This window comes from Grampus griseus (genome assembly GCF_964374135.1).
Source record: "Grampus griseus genome assembly, chromosome: 12".
NCBI lineage: Eukaryota > Metazoa > Chordata > Mammalia > Artiodactyla > Delphinidae > Grampus > Grampus griseus.
The window spans coordinates 30378901-30397883 of record NC_139006.1 but is presented as its reverse complement, the minus strand read 5'-3'; the positions used below and the strand labels follow the sequence as shown (position 1 = coordinate 30397883).

Sequence of the window (18983 nt, the reverse complement as noted above, 5' to 3'; positions counted from 1 at the left end):
GCACTTGTCACAGGCCTCCAGGATCGTCTGATGCCTGCTGAAGCTTGAGAACCACTGCTACAGAGACATCAAGGTGCCCCGAAGGTCACAGTAACGTGCAGCCAGCCTGGGGAGCTAGATGTGGCCACCCCCTGGCGACCCCTGCACCTGGAAGGCGCTTTCTGCCGCCACCGCCAGGGGGCGCCCAGCTGCACCCGGGAGGTTGGGGGATGGCAGAGCCGGCGGGAGGGCCCGGCAGGGTCAAGATCATTGGGAACCGAGCTGGCCCAAGGGAACTGGAACAGTCCCCAAGAGAAACTCTAAGCCTTTGGTACATTGCAGAGGCTTTTGGTTTCCCTGACTCCCAGGCATTGAAGCCTCCACACCCGTAGTTATTGAAACTTTGGGGATGGGGAGGGTAAAGACTCTAAAAGAGAAGAATAGGTGACTATACACTATGTCCTACAGCAATCACATTCTAATAAGGCACTTTTATTAGACAAGGTATACCTAGTTAACGTAGGTTAACTTTGTAATTTTTGGAGAAATACACAGATTTTTGACTTATGTGTTCATTCCATTGAGAATTGTTTAATTTTTCTTTTTTTTTTTTCTTTTTGGCCGCGTGGTAGGCGGGATCTTAGTTCCCCAACCAGGGATGGAACCCCGTGCCCCCTGCAGTGGAAGCGCGGAATCCTAACCACTGGACCGCCAGGGAATTCCTGAGAATTGTTTAATTTTAAAAGTGCATGTATATACTCTATTCGTAGTTTTGTATCTATCCACAACCCTCTGCTTGCATGATTGAAGTCACAAAAAGGTAAAAGCAAGTCCCCTAAAATAGAGGAGACTTTGGTACGTGCCATATAAGCATCTTTGTTAATTACCATTGTGAAAGTAATTAGACATTCTATGAGTGAAATTAGGGTTGTTATCCAATTAGACATCACAAATATGCAGGATCTGCTCAGACTCACTTTACATCTAGGAAAAGAACTGGAAATTATAGATCTCTGTTATTCTGGAATATTTTAGATCTGGCACAGGTATCCATGATATAAATCTTTGAAATATGGATAAGTCAAAATATTTATAAATGATTATCCTTTATAAAGTCACAGATAATGTTCCCATGAAGGGAAAAAAAAAGATTCCCTAAGGAAGCTAAAAATTTAATGAGGGCAGGGACCATCTTTTTTTTTTTTTATAAATTTATTTATTTATTTTTGGCTGCGTTGGGTCTTTGTTTCTGTGTGAGGGCTTTCTCTAGTTGCAGCGAGCGGGGGCCACTCTTCATCGCAGTGCGTGGGCCTCTCACTGTCGCGGCCTCTCTTGTTGCGGAGCACAGGCTCCAGACACGCAGGCTCAGTAGTTGTGGCTCACGAGCCCAGTTGCTCTGCGGCATGTGGGATCTTCCCAGACCAGGGCTCGAACCCGTGTCCCCTGCATTGGCAGGCAGATTCTTAACCACTGCACCACCAGGGAAGCCCCCAAGGGACCATCTTTGTCTTGTGCTGCACTGTATCTCCAATTCCTGATGTTTCTGGCTTACATCTTCCCAAGTAAAGGTGATAAGGCTTATCTAGAACGGCACTGAATTGGCTGCCAGAAAGTTTCATGAGGAAGCAGCTAAGGTAACAACCAGCCTGCACCACACCGGAAACACGGGTGTACCAAGGTGTTTGGCGTTCTGGGAAAGGCCACCCCAGTCCATATTTCTTTTTGTAAATTTTCCCAACCTGGGATTGTCCTTCCTACAATGATCCTATGCTTGTCTCCATGAAATTCAGTTTTACATGTACCTATTGCATATTTTCTGTGTATGGGACACATACCGGATTTGCTGGGTGTGCAGAAATAAGCAATTGAAAGCCCTTTGCATGCTGGCAGGTAATAAGCAGGTATAACGCGGTGTCAGAAGGGTGTCATCCTAGCAGAACTGGCACATCTTATCAGAGCACCAACAGAGAGCATCCATGGAGAAAAGACTCTGAAGGGGTGCAGCATTTGAGATATTCTTTGAAGAATGGATAAAATGTTCAGCTAGATAAAATATCTGAGTGGGAGGAGAGCATCCTGCACAGAAGGAATGGCATGTGTAGGAGGCTGGACCATGAGGTCTGCTTGGGGATCAGGCAAACCGCTTGTCTCTGAACATAAAATATATGTGGTTAGAAAGGAGAGTAGTGAAAACAAACAAAAAAAAAGGATGAAGATGCTAGTTGTGTCCAAATACAAAAAAGATCTTTACCTGCCAGGCCAAAGTTAATTTCTACTTAATTTCATGGGCAGTGGTTGGAAATGGAAGTTTACTGAGCAGAGCAAGTCAGTGCCATTGGGATCGCACTTGGGAGGGTTTTTGCAGCTACTAGTATGGAGGGGATGCAGGAAGTTACCAGAGCCTGAAGATGGTGGCGGAGGGAATAAAAATGTGGAAAACATATTTGAGAGAGATTTCAAAAGCTTCTTAGACTTGGCAGTTGGTTGGGTTTTGGAGAAGGATTGCCAGGTTTTGTGCCTGGGTGACTGAGGAAATCTTAAGAGTCATTAACATAGGGAGTTCACCGGGTTTTGTGTATTGAATTTACTTATACTAAAATGAATCTGTAATTCTAACTTGGGGAAAACACATAGCTACTACCTTCTTCAGGAAAAACAAAAAACAAACTCTAATCTTCACTTTGGGCTCTGATTTCCTGCTCAGTCCTCCTCAAAAATGTTCGATCAGTTCCTGAAACTAGAAGAAATTTAAAGTTCAGAGGAGCTAAAATACTGCAAGCTAACTTTTATAGTTTATTTTTCCAGGCCATTCCTGAGTAGAGATAGACAGGAAATGAATGGTTACTGTAACTGAGATGTTTGTAGTATAAATACAATTTGTTAACTTTAGACCATTTTCCTAGGTTTTATTCCTCCCATAACTCAAATTGTGTTTTATTCTGGGGAGAGAAAAAAATATATAGGTGATCTAAAAAAATAAAGTTAAGCTGTACTTCTGATTTTGTGTGCAAATTGCATCCTATAAATTGTACTGTGACCCGTCATTTAGAGAACTCCAAAAAAAAAAAAAACCCTAAATCTTCATTTCCTTTGTGTTTTCTAAAGGTCAAATGCTGCAAATACTGGCCAGATGACACAGAGATCTACAAAGACATTAAAGTCACCCTAATAGAAACAGAGCTACTGGCAGAATATGTGATAAGAACATTTGCTGTTGAAAAGGTAAGTTTTCACACTGCTTTGAAAAGCTTTGGTCAGACATTAGTGATACCAGCCTCATTAAGTTATCTGGGATAATTCATACGTGGTCACACCTGAATGCAGGTAGGCTCTATCCAGTGATTTCTCAAGATTGCATCTTGCCCTGTGATCCTGTAATAGCTCAGTTCCGTCTTTGAAGCAAATCATTCCCATTTCATGAAAATCTGTGTTTTGCAACTAAACCAAAAGGTACACCTAGCTGTCTACTTCCTTTTTCTTTTTAACCTGATTGATACTGTTCAGCTCATCTCTCTGTCCTTGTTCAGAGGCAGTTCAATAAATGTCCTTCATGCTGTATGTCCATGTGGGTTTCCCAGTGTTGAGTTCGTATGGGTGTGGAGACACAGGTCCTAACTCGTCCTGGATCCCCTCCACCTCCTTGAGGCTTTTCCAGCTTATGGTTTAATATGGACTGATGGATTTTCCAGGTGGAAGCTTCTACCTGGAAACACACATAAGTAGACCTGGGATGCTCTTGCATGAACCAGCGCTTCCATCCATTCACTCCCATGCTGGTTTCAGCCCTCGGGCCCTGCGGGCGTGGGGTCCTGAATGCTGTGCTCTGTCCCACGGCCTCATCCCACATGCATGGATGGGACTGCTGCTCTGTGCCTTCTCCACAGGGCGTAACGGGGAATCTCCTTACTCCCCCTCTTTCTGCTGACATAGGGAGGGGCCGGAAGCGAAGCAAACTGCAGTCCATCCAGAGAAGTGTCACAGGTAGGCTGTGGGGGGTAGTGGAGGTGACGTGGCTGACAAACGCTCTGCCTTCCTGTCCTCACCTTGCCTTCGAAGAAGGGGACCCACGGTTTGGTCTCTGAGGTCCCCCGGCGTCTGTCCACGGCTGAGCCATACACCGGATGTGGCGATGCCGGCATGAACTTACCAGTGGCGGGTGCCCTTGCAGGCGCCGGGTTGTAAGTGGACCAGGGCGGTTGGCTCCCAGCCCACCCCCCTACTTCTCACTGCATCTCGATGCACTTTCTGGATTAACAAGACCAGTTTTGGGAAATGAGGAAATTGCAGCGTTTGCTTACTGGCTCATTTACCCTGATTTTTTCAACTACCTCTCCTGGTTTTCAAATCCCTATTTGTCATACAATCACAAGGCTGAAGAGACTTTCAGTTATTTTAATCTGTTTCTCAAACTATTTAGCTTTTTTTTTTTTTTTCCCCTCAGCCTGTCTTTTTTAATAAGCAGGCAGGAGGCTTAGAGACTTCAAACAACGTGGAGTTCTGGCTGACTCAATTCTTCAAGTTCTGAACCTCACACTTTGATGTCGGGTTTTTCCCTTCTTAGGCAGGATTGGGGGGTGAAAAAAAATATGGAGGATTTTTGTATGGCTCTTGGCAAGAGCGCTCATGAATAACTGCATTGAAACAGATAGTGATAAAAGACCCAGAATATTTTCTTCTTTAAAACAAAAAAAAAGCATCCAAAAGCCATCACTTAAACATAGAGTTCTTTGAACAATAGTCAGCTCTCTAATAAGCTGAAAATGCATCTCTGTGGCTAAAGGAAGGATTTGTTTGTCTTTTTAGCCTTTTTTTTAACCTCTTAGTGTTCTCGGCTACATCCCCAGCTGCACAGAAATGTTCCTGAAATACCCAGTTATTTAGTCTTCAGACGAGCAGCAAAGAGGTGGTGAGAGGAAGGAAAGCATGAGGAGCTTGTTAGAGCGTTTGGGGAAATCAAAATGACATGTTGCCGGATTTCCTAACGGGGCAATTGGAATCTCTAAGGAAAACAAATCATTAGTACGGCTGTGGAGCACTTCTTGTAGGTTTTAAACGTCCTCATTAGAAAGGAAACTTAAAAAAAAAATAAAACAGCCAAGTGAAGTGTATACTTTGAGAGTCCTCCAATGCGGATTCTATTTTGAGAGTATTCGCATCAGGGGACCTAAAGGTGAAAAATGGGTTTGGGCTCCGTTCTGCAAACAAGCAGGCAGGTTTGTAGCCTGAAACTGGTCAGTTCCTGTTTTGCATGGGACGGTCATCCTTCCTTTCCCCTGTAGCTGGTGACTCCAAAAGCTGAACAGCTTTTAAGTAACAAAGTGCCCATCGTGGCAGGAGGAAGACAGCTGAAAAGTTTCTGTGGATCTAGGCTGTCTGGTGACTGTACCCCTGCCGCAGCTGGCAGAAAGGAAGCTGGCGATGGACACCAAGTTCTCTCTGCCTAGGAGGTGCCTGGGGCTCAGAGAGGCAGGGATATGGTCCTGAATCTGCAAGACAGAGCATGTGCCTAGGGATTCATCCATCCACACATATTTATCAAGCGCCCGCTCTGGGCTAAGCACTACTGTTTGTCGTGGGGGGGGGTCTTCCTTCCCAGCTATTACAAGGAAAAGGAAATGCATACCTCGCTTTTACTGGGCTGGCCAAAAAGTTCGTTCGGGTTCGTCCCGTAAGATGTTACGGGAAATCCCGAACGAACTTTTTGGCCAACCCAACATATAGCATTAATACTTATTATATTACATATAATATGATACTCATTTATTTAGCATTAAATCTTGTTAATGAGAAATGAACAAAAGATATACTTGATATCCAGTTGGGAAATATTTTGGACTGTGATCACTGATCACATCTATGATTTCCCCCCTATATTACAAAACAGTGAAAGAGGAAACTGCCGTGTCCATGAACAAGAGTGAGAGGCGACTCAAGCCAGTTCCGTTGCTCATCTTGTCAGCAGTGAACACAGTAGAGGGTGGAGGTTTATTTTGGGAAAAGGTTTGCTGCATCCCAGACACTGACATTTACCCTGCTGAGAAAACGAGTCTTAGATCAGTTGGGCGCCCAGCCCGTGTTGGATGGAGTTCGGGTTCTGGGGATGCTGGCTCCGAAATCTAGCAAAGCTAGAAAGGGAAGTGCTCAAAAAATTAAAATTAAAAACAACAGTGTACGGGAGACATAAATGCCCTTTTTTCCTCTTTGGAATGAATGAATCTTTATTATAGGCTTTCCCACTCCCTGGGACCACCCCTACCCTGCCCTGTCGTCCTGTGTAAAGCCAGGGGAGCTCTCAGGGGTTTAGAGGCTCACCATGTGTCTTCTGATGGAGGCTTTCGCCAAATGTTACCATGGTTTCAGTGAGAGAAAGTGTGGGCTCCCACCACCCTGTAATCTTGCTCTGGGGTCACAGAGCGTATTTAGCAGATGACATTGTTCACTTTCCTTTGTGACTCCCTGACGGCTTAATTCCTTAATGCTTCAACCCCACTAAAGAATAGCATGATTTTCAAAGAGAAATAAAGCTTCAGCACTTGTGGGTTATTAAACCAAGACAAATGAATGCCCTGATGGCAAACAAGTCTTAATTTTAAAACCTATCATTGTTTGCCTCTTCTCGTCTTTCAAAGCACATAAAATTTCCGAATTTCTTCCTGGCTACCTCTGCGTGAACAGCGGCTACTGGTGAAAGTGACAGGGTTCCTGGGTGTTTAATGTTAAGATAATAAAACCAAGCCCAGGGCCAATGGAGAGATGGTGTCCAGGAAACAGTGCTGGAAAGAGAGAAGGGGGAAAGTCAAGTCTGATCTCAGGTTACCTCCAGCCTTGATTCTGGAAGTAATTGTTGTTTTCAAAGTAGACTCCTGGGCTTCCCTGGTGGCGCAGTGGTTGAGAGTCCGCCTGCCGATGCAGGGGACACGGGTTCGTGCCCTGGTCCAGGAAGATCCCACATGCTGCGGAGCAGCTGGGCCTGTGAGCCATGGCCGCTGAGCCTGCGCATCCGGAGCCTGTGCTCCGCAACGGGAGAGGCCACAACAGTGAGAGGCCCGCATACCGCAAAAAAAAAAAAAAAGTAGACTCCTGTTTTAAAACACAGTCTTAATACATAGGCTCATAGTTAGAAAAAGAAAAAAAAAAGATGGCTATAAATCAACTTAGTTATTCTCAAAACAAGAGTAAATGTTAAAAAAACTAAAAACACTTGAAGTCTCTTTCCTTGTGCCTTCCCTTCGGTTCTATGGCGGACCACCCTCTCTCTTCAGGTTACTGGTCTAACATAGAATTCCAGCAAAAATACCTCTGGATTTCCATGGTTTATAATCTCGACATGCCCGTTTCCCACAGGCTGACCGCTGAAGGCAGGAGACACCATCTCCATGTCTCTGCAGCCCCAGCCCCTGGAGTCAGGCCTGAAGCATTGCGTTTACATCTGATTGTTGGTGATCAGATGAGTGGATTAAATGTTTACCCCAATTAAAGAGAGAAACCTAACAAACTCGAGTTGCCAGTGAAAAGTGGTTCTCTGTGCTGTCCGGTTGGAAAGTGGTCCTTCTTCCAGTGGCCTTTCTGCACATCCTCAGCGTATGCACAGCCCGAGTGCCTGGTGCAAACAGCACCAGAACACGGAAGAGCTCACCAGGGGTCTGCATCTCAGCAGCTGGTCTTGAGCGCACAGATACCCCTTAGTTCCTTCCGTCCCCGTTCTGTGCGTCCTCTGTGGGCTCGCTCCTCACACCGTAGGATCTAAGTGACACACAAACTGTTAACAGAGCCTGAGTTAACAGGTTTAGAAAGAAGTCTCAAGGAATCCCAGCAACACACCCGTTTGCTGCCATTGCACCTGTTAATTAGCGTTTTCCCCAAACATCCCCTCCCCTTTCACCCCCACGAACATCTTCCTCCCTGTGAGGAGGCTTTCAAAGCGCGTGTTGCACCTAAGAATGACCCTCTTCCCAGCAGCTCACTTTCCCAGCCCCGGGGCTCCCTGACTGCTTAGGGGTCCTTGGCGCCCTCCTGGCCCCTCACCGTTTGTTCTCCTTTGTTCTCTTCCTGCGCTGTGCTGACTGAACCCTGGCAGCGAGGTGTTCATGAAATACGCGAGATCAGACAGTTTCACTTCACGGGCTGGCCGGACCACGGCGTCCCCTACCACGCCACCGGGCTGCTAGGATTCGTCCGGCAGGTGAAATCCAAGAGCCCGCCCAACGCAGGCCCGTTGGTGGTGCACTGCAGGTGAGGGGGGCCCGAGGCTCCAAAAGGAAGCATGGGGAGCAGTGGGTGCAGGTCTCCTTGGGGTGATGGAAACGTTTGGAAACTCGATGGATGCGAAGGCGCCAGGTGCCACTGAGTTGTGCACTTTACAATGGTCATTGCGTGTTATGTGAGTTTCACCGCAATAAAAATCTAAGCAGAAGCAGGAGCACAGAAGTCCTTTCTCCTCCACTGACTGAGCCCTCTCTCTGTGCAGTGCCGGTGCAGGGAGGACCGGCTGTTTCATTGTCATTGACATCATGCTGGACATGGCCGAGAGAGAAGGGGTGGTGGACATCTACAACTGCGTCCGGGAGCTGCGGTCTCGGAGGGTGAACATGGTGCAGACCGAGGTACAGCAGCTCCCGACCGCCCGCCTGCCCTCCCTCGGGCTCTGACCCCGGTGCCCGCCCTGCACCTCACCTCCCAGGGCAAGGGGAGAGAAGAGCCAGCAGTTCTGTCTTCAGAACCCCCAGGAGAAAAAGTGAAGCACCTGGCCATCCTTCTTTCCCTCCCTCCCTCCTTCTTTCCTTTTCTTTTTCTTTCATAAACACACAGAAAAGGCCAGGAGTCTCCCAGGTAACAGAATCTGAGCCTAACTTTCCCCTTACTTCTGTGTCCAGGGTCCAGTCGAGGCTCTACGTTTAAGCATTCGGGGATTCAATACCATTTCTTTTTACTGTGTCTTTTAAACTAGCTGGTAACCAGAGCGAGACCACTCCTGAGAATAGCCAGGCATTTGCCAAGTAACCTTTAAGGGTAATCTCTGTGCATTTCGTTCTCTTCCTACTGTCCTTAAAAATTCCGTCCAGTGGCCTGGTATCATGGGAATTCGCCCATTTTCTGGAAGTGCTCTATACCGACTAGTACTTCTATAAGTTAGAACTCAAGGTGTATCAGGAATTTAAGTATTTGAGAAAAAGTATTCCATCCTGCTCCTAGGAAATTTACATTTTTACTACTATTTGATCCTTTTAAGTAGGCATTACACGCACCACCTGGAAAATGATTCATGAAGTAGAATAAGACTCCCTTACATTTAGGTTGTGCATTAAAGTTTACAAAAGCCACTGGGAAACCTAATTTCATTTTTTAACTAACAGAGAAGAATAACAGAAACTGTAAATGCTGCTTCCATGGTCTTTTTTCTTTAGAACAGAGTTTTTGTTTTAAAGATAATAATGATCATAATGTATTTTCAGTGTACTTAACAGTTGATCAAATGTCACCACATCCCCTTTTTCTCACTCAGTCCATTTCTGAGGTGTTGTTTAATAGGACTGGGCTGTTTTCAAGAATTAAGAATTCAAGTTATTTATAGAAATTAAAGTAAAAAGTAATGGGCCTCTTTTGCATTTCATGTAATTGGAGAGCAATAATAAACATGCTAACACTTTACGAATTAACTGTAGGGAAAGCCAGGGCCAATTCAGAATTAGAGGGTTGGTTTTTAAACTGCAGGCTTATACGTACACACGAGAGCTCTTCCCCGGACACGTAAGGACTTTCGTAATCATCGCATTAATTAATGTTTCAAAGTAAGTAGCTCTAAGTGCTCAGAACTGTTGATTTTTCATAGTGATGTCAAGTTTCCCTGGACCTTCTTTGCACTATTAATTTGGTTAGCACATTCCTCTTTTCATTATATGTAGGTAAGATTCTGCTATTTCCTCATCTGAAATACTGAGTTCCAAACTCGTGGGATCAGAATTGCAGAGACAGTGTAGCTCCAGTCACTCCCACATGACAGTGCTTGCTCTGGGATTTATCAGTGTCTGAGTGGTTTTCATCGATCTGTTTACGGCTTCTGCATTGAGCCCCTGTTTATCTCTTCCTCCCGCTATACTGTACGCCGCACATGGCCAGTCACCAATGTGCCCGCCGTCCCATTAGGGAACAGGATTACTGGTCCTGGAATAAGCCCCTCCTAGCGGTCAGGTCCTCTCCCCTGCTTTCTCTCTGGTGGGAGGGCGTCATCTGTGATGGGTGGACCGTTGTTCTGTTTTCCTGTCTGTGTGGGGCTGCGTTCCCTCCTTCTCTAGTTCTTTCTGGTTACCTTGGTTTCTCTACTACTAACGAGTCCCGTCTGCTTCGCCAGGAGCAGTACGTGTTCATCCACGATGCCATCCTGGAAGCCTGTCTTTGTGGGGACACCTCGGTCCCTGCTTCCCAAGTCAGGTCTCTCTATTATGACATGAACAAGCTGGATCCACAGACAAATTCAAGCCAGATTAAAGAGGAGTTCCGGGTAAGCATGCTAAAGGGACAGGTGGCCGGCTGTGACCTTGCTCCTTAAGAAGGACCTCAGAGTCGGCTCCTGAACCCATGAGCCAACACAGGGTTTCTTCGCCTCAGCACTGTTGACACTGGGGACTCGATCATCCATTGCCATGGGGGTGTTTAGCAGCACCCCTGGCCCCTACCCACTGGATGCCAAGAGGCCTCCACCACGCCGTTCTGACAACCAGATCACGTGCAGACATTGCCAGTGTCCCCGCGTTGAGAACCACTGGTCTAGCAGAGCCAGGCCCCCACTTAGCTGGCAGACACCACACTGTCCCACAGTGTAACACAGGTGCAGCCGGACCAAGCAATGTACATTCAGTGTGCTTGCCGGGCAAGAGTTCTTCGTGCAGTTCCTCATATTCACGTTGGGTCTAAATGCACCTGACTCGGCCGATCTCCACCAGCCTCTCACCCCCAAGCGCCCAGATGTCCAGCCCTAGTCGGACTCGACGGCACGTAATCCTGCACACCCACGGTGGTCCTTATGTCTGATGGGCACTGTCTGTGGACCAAGTGCAAGGAGCGTAAAGAGAAATAAAAATCCAACTGTGTCAGTGGGGTGCGGGGAGGAGGGGGACATCAGCTGCAGGAAACGTGGGTCTCCCGGGGTCTGAGACGGGTTCTCTTCCCAAGTGTGTGTCCTCTGTCCTCTAGACCCTGAACATGGTGACGCCGACCCTGCGCGTGGAGGACTGCAGCATCGCGCTTCTGCCCCGGAACCACGAGAAGAACCGCTGCATGGACATCCTGCCCCCCGACCGCTGCCTGCCTTTCCTCATCACCCTCGATGGCGAGAGCAGCAACTACATCAACGCCGCCCTCATGGACGTGAGCCCCCTCACCCCCTAGGCAGGGTGTGGGGGGATGGTCCTCCAGGGGCAGTGCCTGTGTTATCTCCTGACTCCTCTGCCCTTGTTTTTTTTTAAGATGTAAACTGTATTTGCAACAAAGTGCATTTCAGATTCTGTATCTGTTTCTGTGTGAGGACCAATGTTCTTAGTCTCTCTGAGAGCCCCAGTCCAGGCGATTGATAAATGAAAGATGTCTCGGTTACTCTCTGAGCTTCAATTTTTAACCTCCTGGCCGGAGAGCAAGAGACAGCTATTAAGTCACGAAAGCAGTGAAGTGGGATAATGTGGTTTTTGCAGCATTATTTTAGTTGCCATTCCTCCTCATTTGGGCGGTAATTAACATGGGGGAAAAATTGCCTGTCAACACAGATAGTACACAACTCATTACTTCCTGTCTGTCTGTTTACTTCTAACTGAATGAACATTTGCCGTTCAATTGATGGACAAAGTGAACGGGTATTTTCAGTGCTAATATGGAAATTTTAATTCTATTGGTGTGATATCAGTAAAAGCGCATTTAAACTTGTTTGAAGCTCTGCAGAGCTGTAAAAAGCATGTGTGTCCTTTGATGGCAGGAATAAGTAACACTATCACACATTTAAGTGACAAGCAAACAGATTTTAGGAAAAACAGAACTATTTTAATTATGCATATTTTAAAGTAAAGTTAAATTTTCTCCATTAAAATAGTTATGTATAGGGCCAACATTGCCTTTCTACCAGAAATACCAAAAAAATTATGAAATACCGATTAAGTTTTCTTAGTATCAAAGTGAGATTATTTTATCATTATTATTCTGCAGATGAGTCTATATTTGGTCTGTTTTGGCATTGACAATGGTGATAGAATTCAACAGTTGTTAAATACATTCAGTGTTTTATGTCACAAACTCCCATGTGTACAAAATAACTTAGCTTCCTCCTGTTACATTTTCCTGGGTATATTTGGATCTTTCTTGTTTGTGTTTGCAGAGCTATAAACAGCCCTCGGCTTTTATAGTCACCCAGCATCCTTTGCCAAACACAGTGAAAGACTTCTGGAGGCTGGTCCTGGATTATCACTGCACGTCTGTAGTTATGCTGAATGATGTGGATCCGGCCCAGGTGAGACTCGAGATTTATGGCCATCAGGGCCCGTGCCCGGGGTCAAATCTGTGTTTGCTTTGTTTGCACATGGAGAAGTTCAGTCCCCCGTTAGCAGGTCACAAACGCCAGGCAAGGACGGAGAACCGGAGATGCTAAAAACCCGTGTTAAAAACCAGACAGGATTAGGGGTGGGCGCAGAAAATAGTCTGAAACCAAAAGAGATGGTGGGAGTGACAGGGCGAGACAGGGTCAGAAATAGGGACCAGATGGGCTTCCCTGGTGGCGCGGTGGTTAAGAATCCACCTGCCAATGCAGGGGACATGGGTTTGTACCCTGGTCCGGGAAGATCCCACGTGCCGCGGAGCAACTAAGCCCGTGTGCCACAACTACAGAACCTGCGCTCTAGAGCCCACGAGCCACAACTACTGAGCCCATGAGCCACAACTACTGAAGCCTGCGTGTCTAGAGCCCGTGCTCCACGACAAGAGAAGCCACCGCAATGAGAAGCCTGTGCACCTCAACGAAGAGTAGCCCCTGCTCACTGCAACTAGAGAAAGCCAGTGCACAGCAATGAAGACCCAACGCAGCCAAAAATAAATAAAATAAATTAATTTTTTTTAGAAAAAGGAAAAGAAATAATGACCAGAGGGAGATACAAGGTAACGGGCAGAGTCAGAGCTGAACTGGAGCCTGAAGGTCGCAGAGCAAGCAGACCAGGACTGTGAAGAAAGGCCGTCAGCCTCTGACACAGTCCCAGATCCCGTCTTGGAGCGTCTGTGCGCCTCCTGGCGTGGCCCACTTGGAGCCCTCAGGTGGCGGTCGTCATGGAGGGGGTGGCAGTGCAGGCCGACAAGCCGTTCTAAGGGACAGCAATTACTTTGTCAACTCTTTGGTAACGATATTAAAAAGAAATAAAACTGGGACGTGAAGATAAGAAAAAGTCAGAATGATCAATGGGGCTTTTTCATAGCTCTTCTTCTTAAACATAAAAAGGCAGAGAACTGGGTGGTGGTGACTCAGTGTGAGTAATGGAGTGAGAAGCATTTTTTTAAGGGACTTGTCAGGACAGCGTGAGCACAGGGGCCCTGGGAGCTGGATGTATTGCCTTAGGGCCCGGCTATTCCAATCGAGGGCTGACCTGCTGTGACGGAGGCCCTTGTTAAGTAGTTTGAACTTGGCGTGTTGTAAGAATAAACTTGCTCTGGAACCGAATTAATTTTCTATCTCATGGACACAAATCCCTTAAAAAAAAAAAAAAGTCTGAAGTATTGCAGCATCCAAACTGGACGAGATTTTTCCTTCCTAAAATCCATTTGATTGTCATCAATCTGCCATGTATTCCATGGACCTTCACTTCAATTCTGTAATGTTTTTGTTTTGGTTTGGTTTGGTTTTGTTTTTGCGGTACGCGGGCCTCTCACCGTTGTGGCCTCTCCCGTTGCGGAGCACAGACTCCGGACGCACAGGCTCAGCGGCCATGGCTCACGGGCCCAGCCACTCCGCAGCATGTGGGATCTTCCTCGACCGGGGCACGAACCCGTGTCCCCTGCATCGGCAGGCGGACTCTCAACCACCGCACCACCAGGGAGGCCCCTGTAATGTTTTTAATTATGTTTGAGGCACTACGTTATCTTGTTATGGCTCTAGCCTGAAGACTAGTTAATGAAATGATAATGATAGTCCTTGCCCTCATCTAGTCCTTTTTACTTAAGAACCTTAAATATTTTAGGAGTCTTCCCCAGTGATTCTTCTCCGAAGGATAGATGGCAACCATTGATAAAGGCAAGCAGACACCACAGCTGGGGGGACTTCAAAGACACAACCAGAAGTAGGACCAAGGATCCTGATTTTCTAACTCCCAATGCCATGGGTTAAATTTCACTCATTCAAGAGTCCTTAGTCATAGACAGAGGATAAGCGACGGTTCCCTCTTCAGAATCGTTGTTTTTTCCCTAATGTGAATCCTGAAATGTAGTGATATGCTATTTTTTTATCATTAGTGAACCAGACATCAGTGATTTTCACGTGTTCTTTTTGAATGACAGTGTTTGAATTCTAAAGCTGCATTCTAACCCCAGACTGTCTGGACTCACACCTGGCAGGAGAGACAGAGAAGCCCCAGTTCCATTCAGCAGACAGAGCCAGTGTTGAGAGTCAGAGAAAACACGCTCCTGGGATTCAGCCTTTTAGAGAACACTGAACGGAGCATTTGAACCGAAAGTCTTTGCAATTGCACAAGAATAGCCCTCAACTACTTTAAGTATTTATAGGTCTGGTTCATGGACATGTTATGCACTATTTAAGCCATTTTCCACACGGTTTCCTTGGGCAGAATGCAGAATGCCATGTGCCAGGAGCCAAGCACCAGCCCAGGCCGTTCCTGTTTCTCTGGTTTAAGTGACAAGCTTTAGATCAGGGCCTGAAGTGAGAGAGCGAACAGAGAGCAAAGCTGGCTCAGTCAGGAGAAAATGGGCAGAACAGTTCAAATGTGCGTGTTCGAGCTTTTATGACCAGCTCAGCTTCCCATCATACACCTGTTAATTTTAACAGTGGGTACCCTTGGGTATCAAAAAGAAGATAAAACTGCAGCAGGCTATCTTTTGACAAGGCAATTTTATAACGTCACCAGGAAGCACTGGTGAAGAAGGAAAAATTTCGTGGAAGTATTATTTTTATTTTTATTTTTTATTTTTTTTTGCGGTATGCGGACCTCTCACTGTTGTGGCCTCTCCCGTTGCGGAGCACAGGCTCCGGATGCGCAGGCTCAGCGGCCATGGCTCACGGGCGCAGCCGCTCCGCGGCATGTGGGATCTTCCCGGACTGGGGCACGAACCCGTGTCCCCTGCATCAGCAGGCAGACTCTCAACCACTGCGCCACCAGGGAAGCCCGAAAGCATTATTTTTAAATAATAAATGTAATTTCTAAAATACTATAGACTTAGCTAATGTAAAAAGGACACTTAGTTACTCTACTTTCATTCTTGATCATGAAATCCAAACCTTTAACTTCTGTAGTAGAGGGAGGGAGATGGCTTCCGTTGACCCACTGAAAACTGTCTTACAATCTTGGATGTAAATCAACTTGTAACTTTTGATGATGAGATTTCAGATCCTTTGGAAAATAAAAGTCATCAGTAAAAGGAATTTCAAGCAGTAGGTTCTCCCTTTGAGGTACATCATTCTGCTTAAAATGAGATGTTCTTCATCTGCTCTTGGCCCAAAAAGAAACAGATCATAGAATAATGAAGTAGTTCCCTCTTGCCCCTCCCCCCAGCCACTTGCCCCTCAGGTAAATCAGAAAGAAAAATGTTAAATGCTGCTCCCAAAACATCACTGCATACCAAGTCCCCAAAGAAGTTTCATTGCAGACTTTAAATGCCTTAATTAAGGTCTTCAGGCTTTCGAAAAGGTTTGGGAGAACAGATCGAGGGGGTTTCTCACCTATCTCCAAGTTCAGTGTTTCTGTGGGCAGCAGTAACTGAAAGCCCCGCCCTCATCAGCCACCCTGCCCAGCACCCCGCCCTCCACCCTCATGTCACGTGCATCACATTCTTGCAAAAGTCCTAGTTTCCCAGTATCACCAATACCTGGAGTTTGAGACTCTAGGAAATTGTGTCTTTAATTAAAGCCACCTCCAGGTAAAAACAGCAGAGCAGTTACTCTTATTACACCAGGTTTCCTAGATATGAGCTGGGAGGGTTTGGACCAGAGCATGAAAATGCAACCCAACACTGTTATCAGTATCTTGTCACAAAACAGCCCTGTTCTTAAAAGTGACTACAAACTGCAAGGCAAGCCCAGACGGGAGGGTGGAGATTTGGGTGTTAACAGGTATGTCTTCATCTCAAGTGTCTTAGGTCTTATAGTGGCAGCTCGTGGCATCTCCCCAGGGCCTGAGAAGAGTTCCTTTCAGCAGCAAAAGGGATCTTACGGCATGTGTTCAGTAGCACCCACATGACCTCCTTGGGAAGCAGAATTCCTCGTGGCTTAAAGATGCTTTCAGAGAAAATGGAGAAAAAAGTACTAGACGGACAGGTGGATTTAAGGGCTCAGTCAACAAGAAAGTCCTGAAGTCGACTTGCTGGAAGGAAAAGAGAGAAAAGAAAGGAAAGGAAGTGAATCGAGGGTGTTTGGTCCTGCTGCCGGTAGTGACCGCATCCAAACTGTGAGCAGTAAATGTATTTTTATCATTAATGTCGCGTCTCTGTGTTCTGAACTCAGTTGTGTCCGCAGTACTGGCCAGAGAATGGAGTCCACAGACACGGCCCCATCCAGGTGGAATTTGTTTCTGCTGACCTGGAAGAAGACATCATCAGCAGGATATTCCGAATTTACAACGCAGCCCGAGTAAGATCCGCAGCCACCATGGCTGGTGTTGTGGTTTCATGATTTTCTCATTCATTGAATAGGTAGAGTGTCTGTGTCAGTCACTGTTCTGGGAGCTTGGAGTCCCTTCAAGGAGTTTGTGAACTCACTAACTTTATGGAGCTTATGTTCTAAAGGGAGAAGACAGACAGGAGAGGATAAAGACAACGCATATCCTACTAGATTTGTTAGCAAGCGGTGGGTGCTGTAGGAAAAATAAGTGGGGAGGCAGAAGGTGCTAGGGCCTGGACCAGAGGGAGGGCAGATGTGCATGTGAGCAAAGGCCCGACTGGAGTGAAGGGGCAGCCATGTGCTCTCGTGCAGGCAGCTTTGCAGGCAGAAGTGACAGTCAGTGCAAAGGCCCTGAGGTGGGGCCTTGTCTGGTGAGTTCCCGGAACAGTAAGGAGGCTGATGTGGCTGCAGCCCAGGAAGCGAGGGTGGGAGTAGCTGCTAGGGCCAAAGTCCGAGGGGTCGAGGGGACAGAGATCACGTAGGACCTTGCAGGCCGCTGCCAGGACTGGGGCTTTTGCAGTGAAGGAAAGAAGAAGCCATTACAGGGTTTTGAGTAGAAGAGTCATGAGCTATAACCTGCCGTTTGAAAGGCGCACTCTGGCTTCTGTGTTGAGAACAGACAGTAAGAGAGACGCATCAGGAGGCTCTTATAATAATCCAGGCGAGAAGGGACAAAGCAGGACGGAGCGGCAGCAGGGGGAGGGGTGGGAGGTGCAGACACTGATGTATTTTGACGGCAGAGCCGGTCGGATTGGCCGATAGTTTGGATCCCAGGGAGTCGAGGTGGTTCTCAGGATTTGGGTCCTGAGAGCTAGATGGAGCAGACATTAACCAGGTTAGGAAAGGCTGTGCGGGTAACGGGATTGTTAGGGATGGGGGAACGCATGGACAGAGGGTCCGTTCGGGGGGGGGAACATACTGGATTCAAGACGACTGTTAGATGCCTACGTGGGAATATCAATAGGCCCTCGAGTCTGTGAGGGTGCAATTCAGGAGAGAGGTCTGAACTGGAGACACAAATTGAGGACTTAGTGGAAGATTTAAAGCCATGAGACTGAATGAAACCATCGAGAGAGAGAAGAGAAAGGGACTGGGGAACTGAGCATGGGGCCTCCATCAGCAAGAGGTCTGGGAGGAAGGGGGCCAGGGCGGAGAGGAGAGAGCAGTGAAGGGTGAGGAACAGCCAGGAGGGGAAGGGGAGAGTGAGATCCCCTGTGTCAGATGCTGACGACAGACACAGAGGATTTAGCCCGAGAGGTTTAGCCATGGCCAGGTTACTTCCTGAATCCTGCAATTCCATTTAATTATGATGAAAGATGAATTAACTATTGATATCTTAGCAAGAGTCACACCAAGAAGCAGAACCATATTCTACTCCCAGGAAACAGGGTGTAATCTGTGTCTCCCTGAGATCACAAACAGTGCCAGGTCATAACTTATCCTTTACCTTTAATTTACCTGTAATTAAAGTCAAGCCTTTTTACCACTTGCTGCCCACTGTGGTCAGTGCTCAGGTTTGCGCTATTTTTCACAAAACTGTGTGAGCAAAGGCCCAACCGGAGTGAGGGGGCCCTTTTGCAAAGCAATAGCATTCTGTGTGCTTTTATTTGTCTGGCCTGTCATGGGAAACACATGGATTTTTTTTTAACATCTTTATTGGAGTATAATTGCTTTTCAGTGTTGTGTTAGTTTCTGATGTATAACAAAGTTAATCAGCTATATGTATGTCCCCATATCCCCTCCCTCTTGCGTCTCCCTCCCACCCTCCCTATCCCACCCCTCTAGGTGGTCGCAAAGCACCCAGCTGATATCCCTGTGCTATGCGGCTGCTTCCCACTAGCTATCTATTTTACGTTTGGTAGTGTATATATGTCAATGCTACTCTCTCATTCGTCCCAGCTTACCTTTCCCCCTCCCCATGTCCTCAAGTCCATTCTCTACGTCTGCATCTTTATTCCTGTCCTGCCCTTAGGTTCATCAGAACCTTTTTTTTTTTTTTTAGATTCCATATATATGTGTTAACATACAGTATTTGTTTTTCTCTTTCTGACTTACTTCACTCTGTATGACAGACTCTAGGTCCATCCACCTCACTACAAATAACTCAATTTCGTTTCTTTTTATGGCTGAGTAATATTCCATTGTATATATGTAC

At 46.6% G+C, this 18983-nt stretch overlaps 1 protein-coding gene across 4 annotated transcripts in view; it reads left to right on the top strand.

The window, feature by feature from the left end:
- PTPRM (protein tyrosine phosphatase receptor type M) overlaps positions 1-18983 on the top strand; it is a 746863-nt gene that overhangs the window by 709382 nt on the left and 18498 nt on the right. For 2 of the 4 annotated variants that reach the window (XM_082668012.1, XM_082668011.1), the window contains 8 exons: positions 3085-3201; positions 3910-3960; positions 8057-8211; positions 8447-8582; positions 10328-10477; positions 11170-11343; positions 12338-12469; positions 16673-16798. In XM_082668012.1, coding sequence (XP_082524138.1) covers positions 3085-3201; positions 3910-3960; positions 8057-8211; positions 8447-8582; positions 10328-10477; positions 11170-11343; positions 12338-12469; positions 16673-16798 — 1041 coding nt within the window. The remainder of the gene's footprint in view (positions 1-3084; positions 3202-3909; positions 3961-8056; positions 8212-8446; positions 8583-10327; positions 10478-11169; positions 11344-12337; positions 12470-16672; positions 16799-18983) is intronic. The other 2 variants (XM_082668014.1, XM_082668013.1) reach the window with 1 other exon arrangement.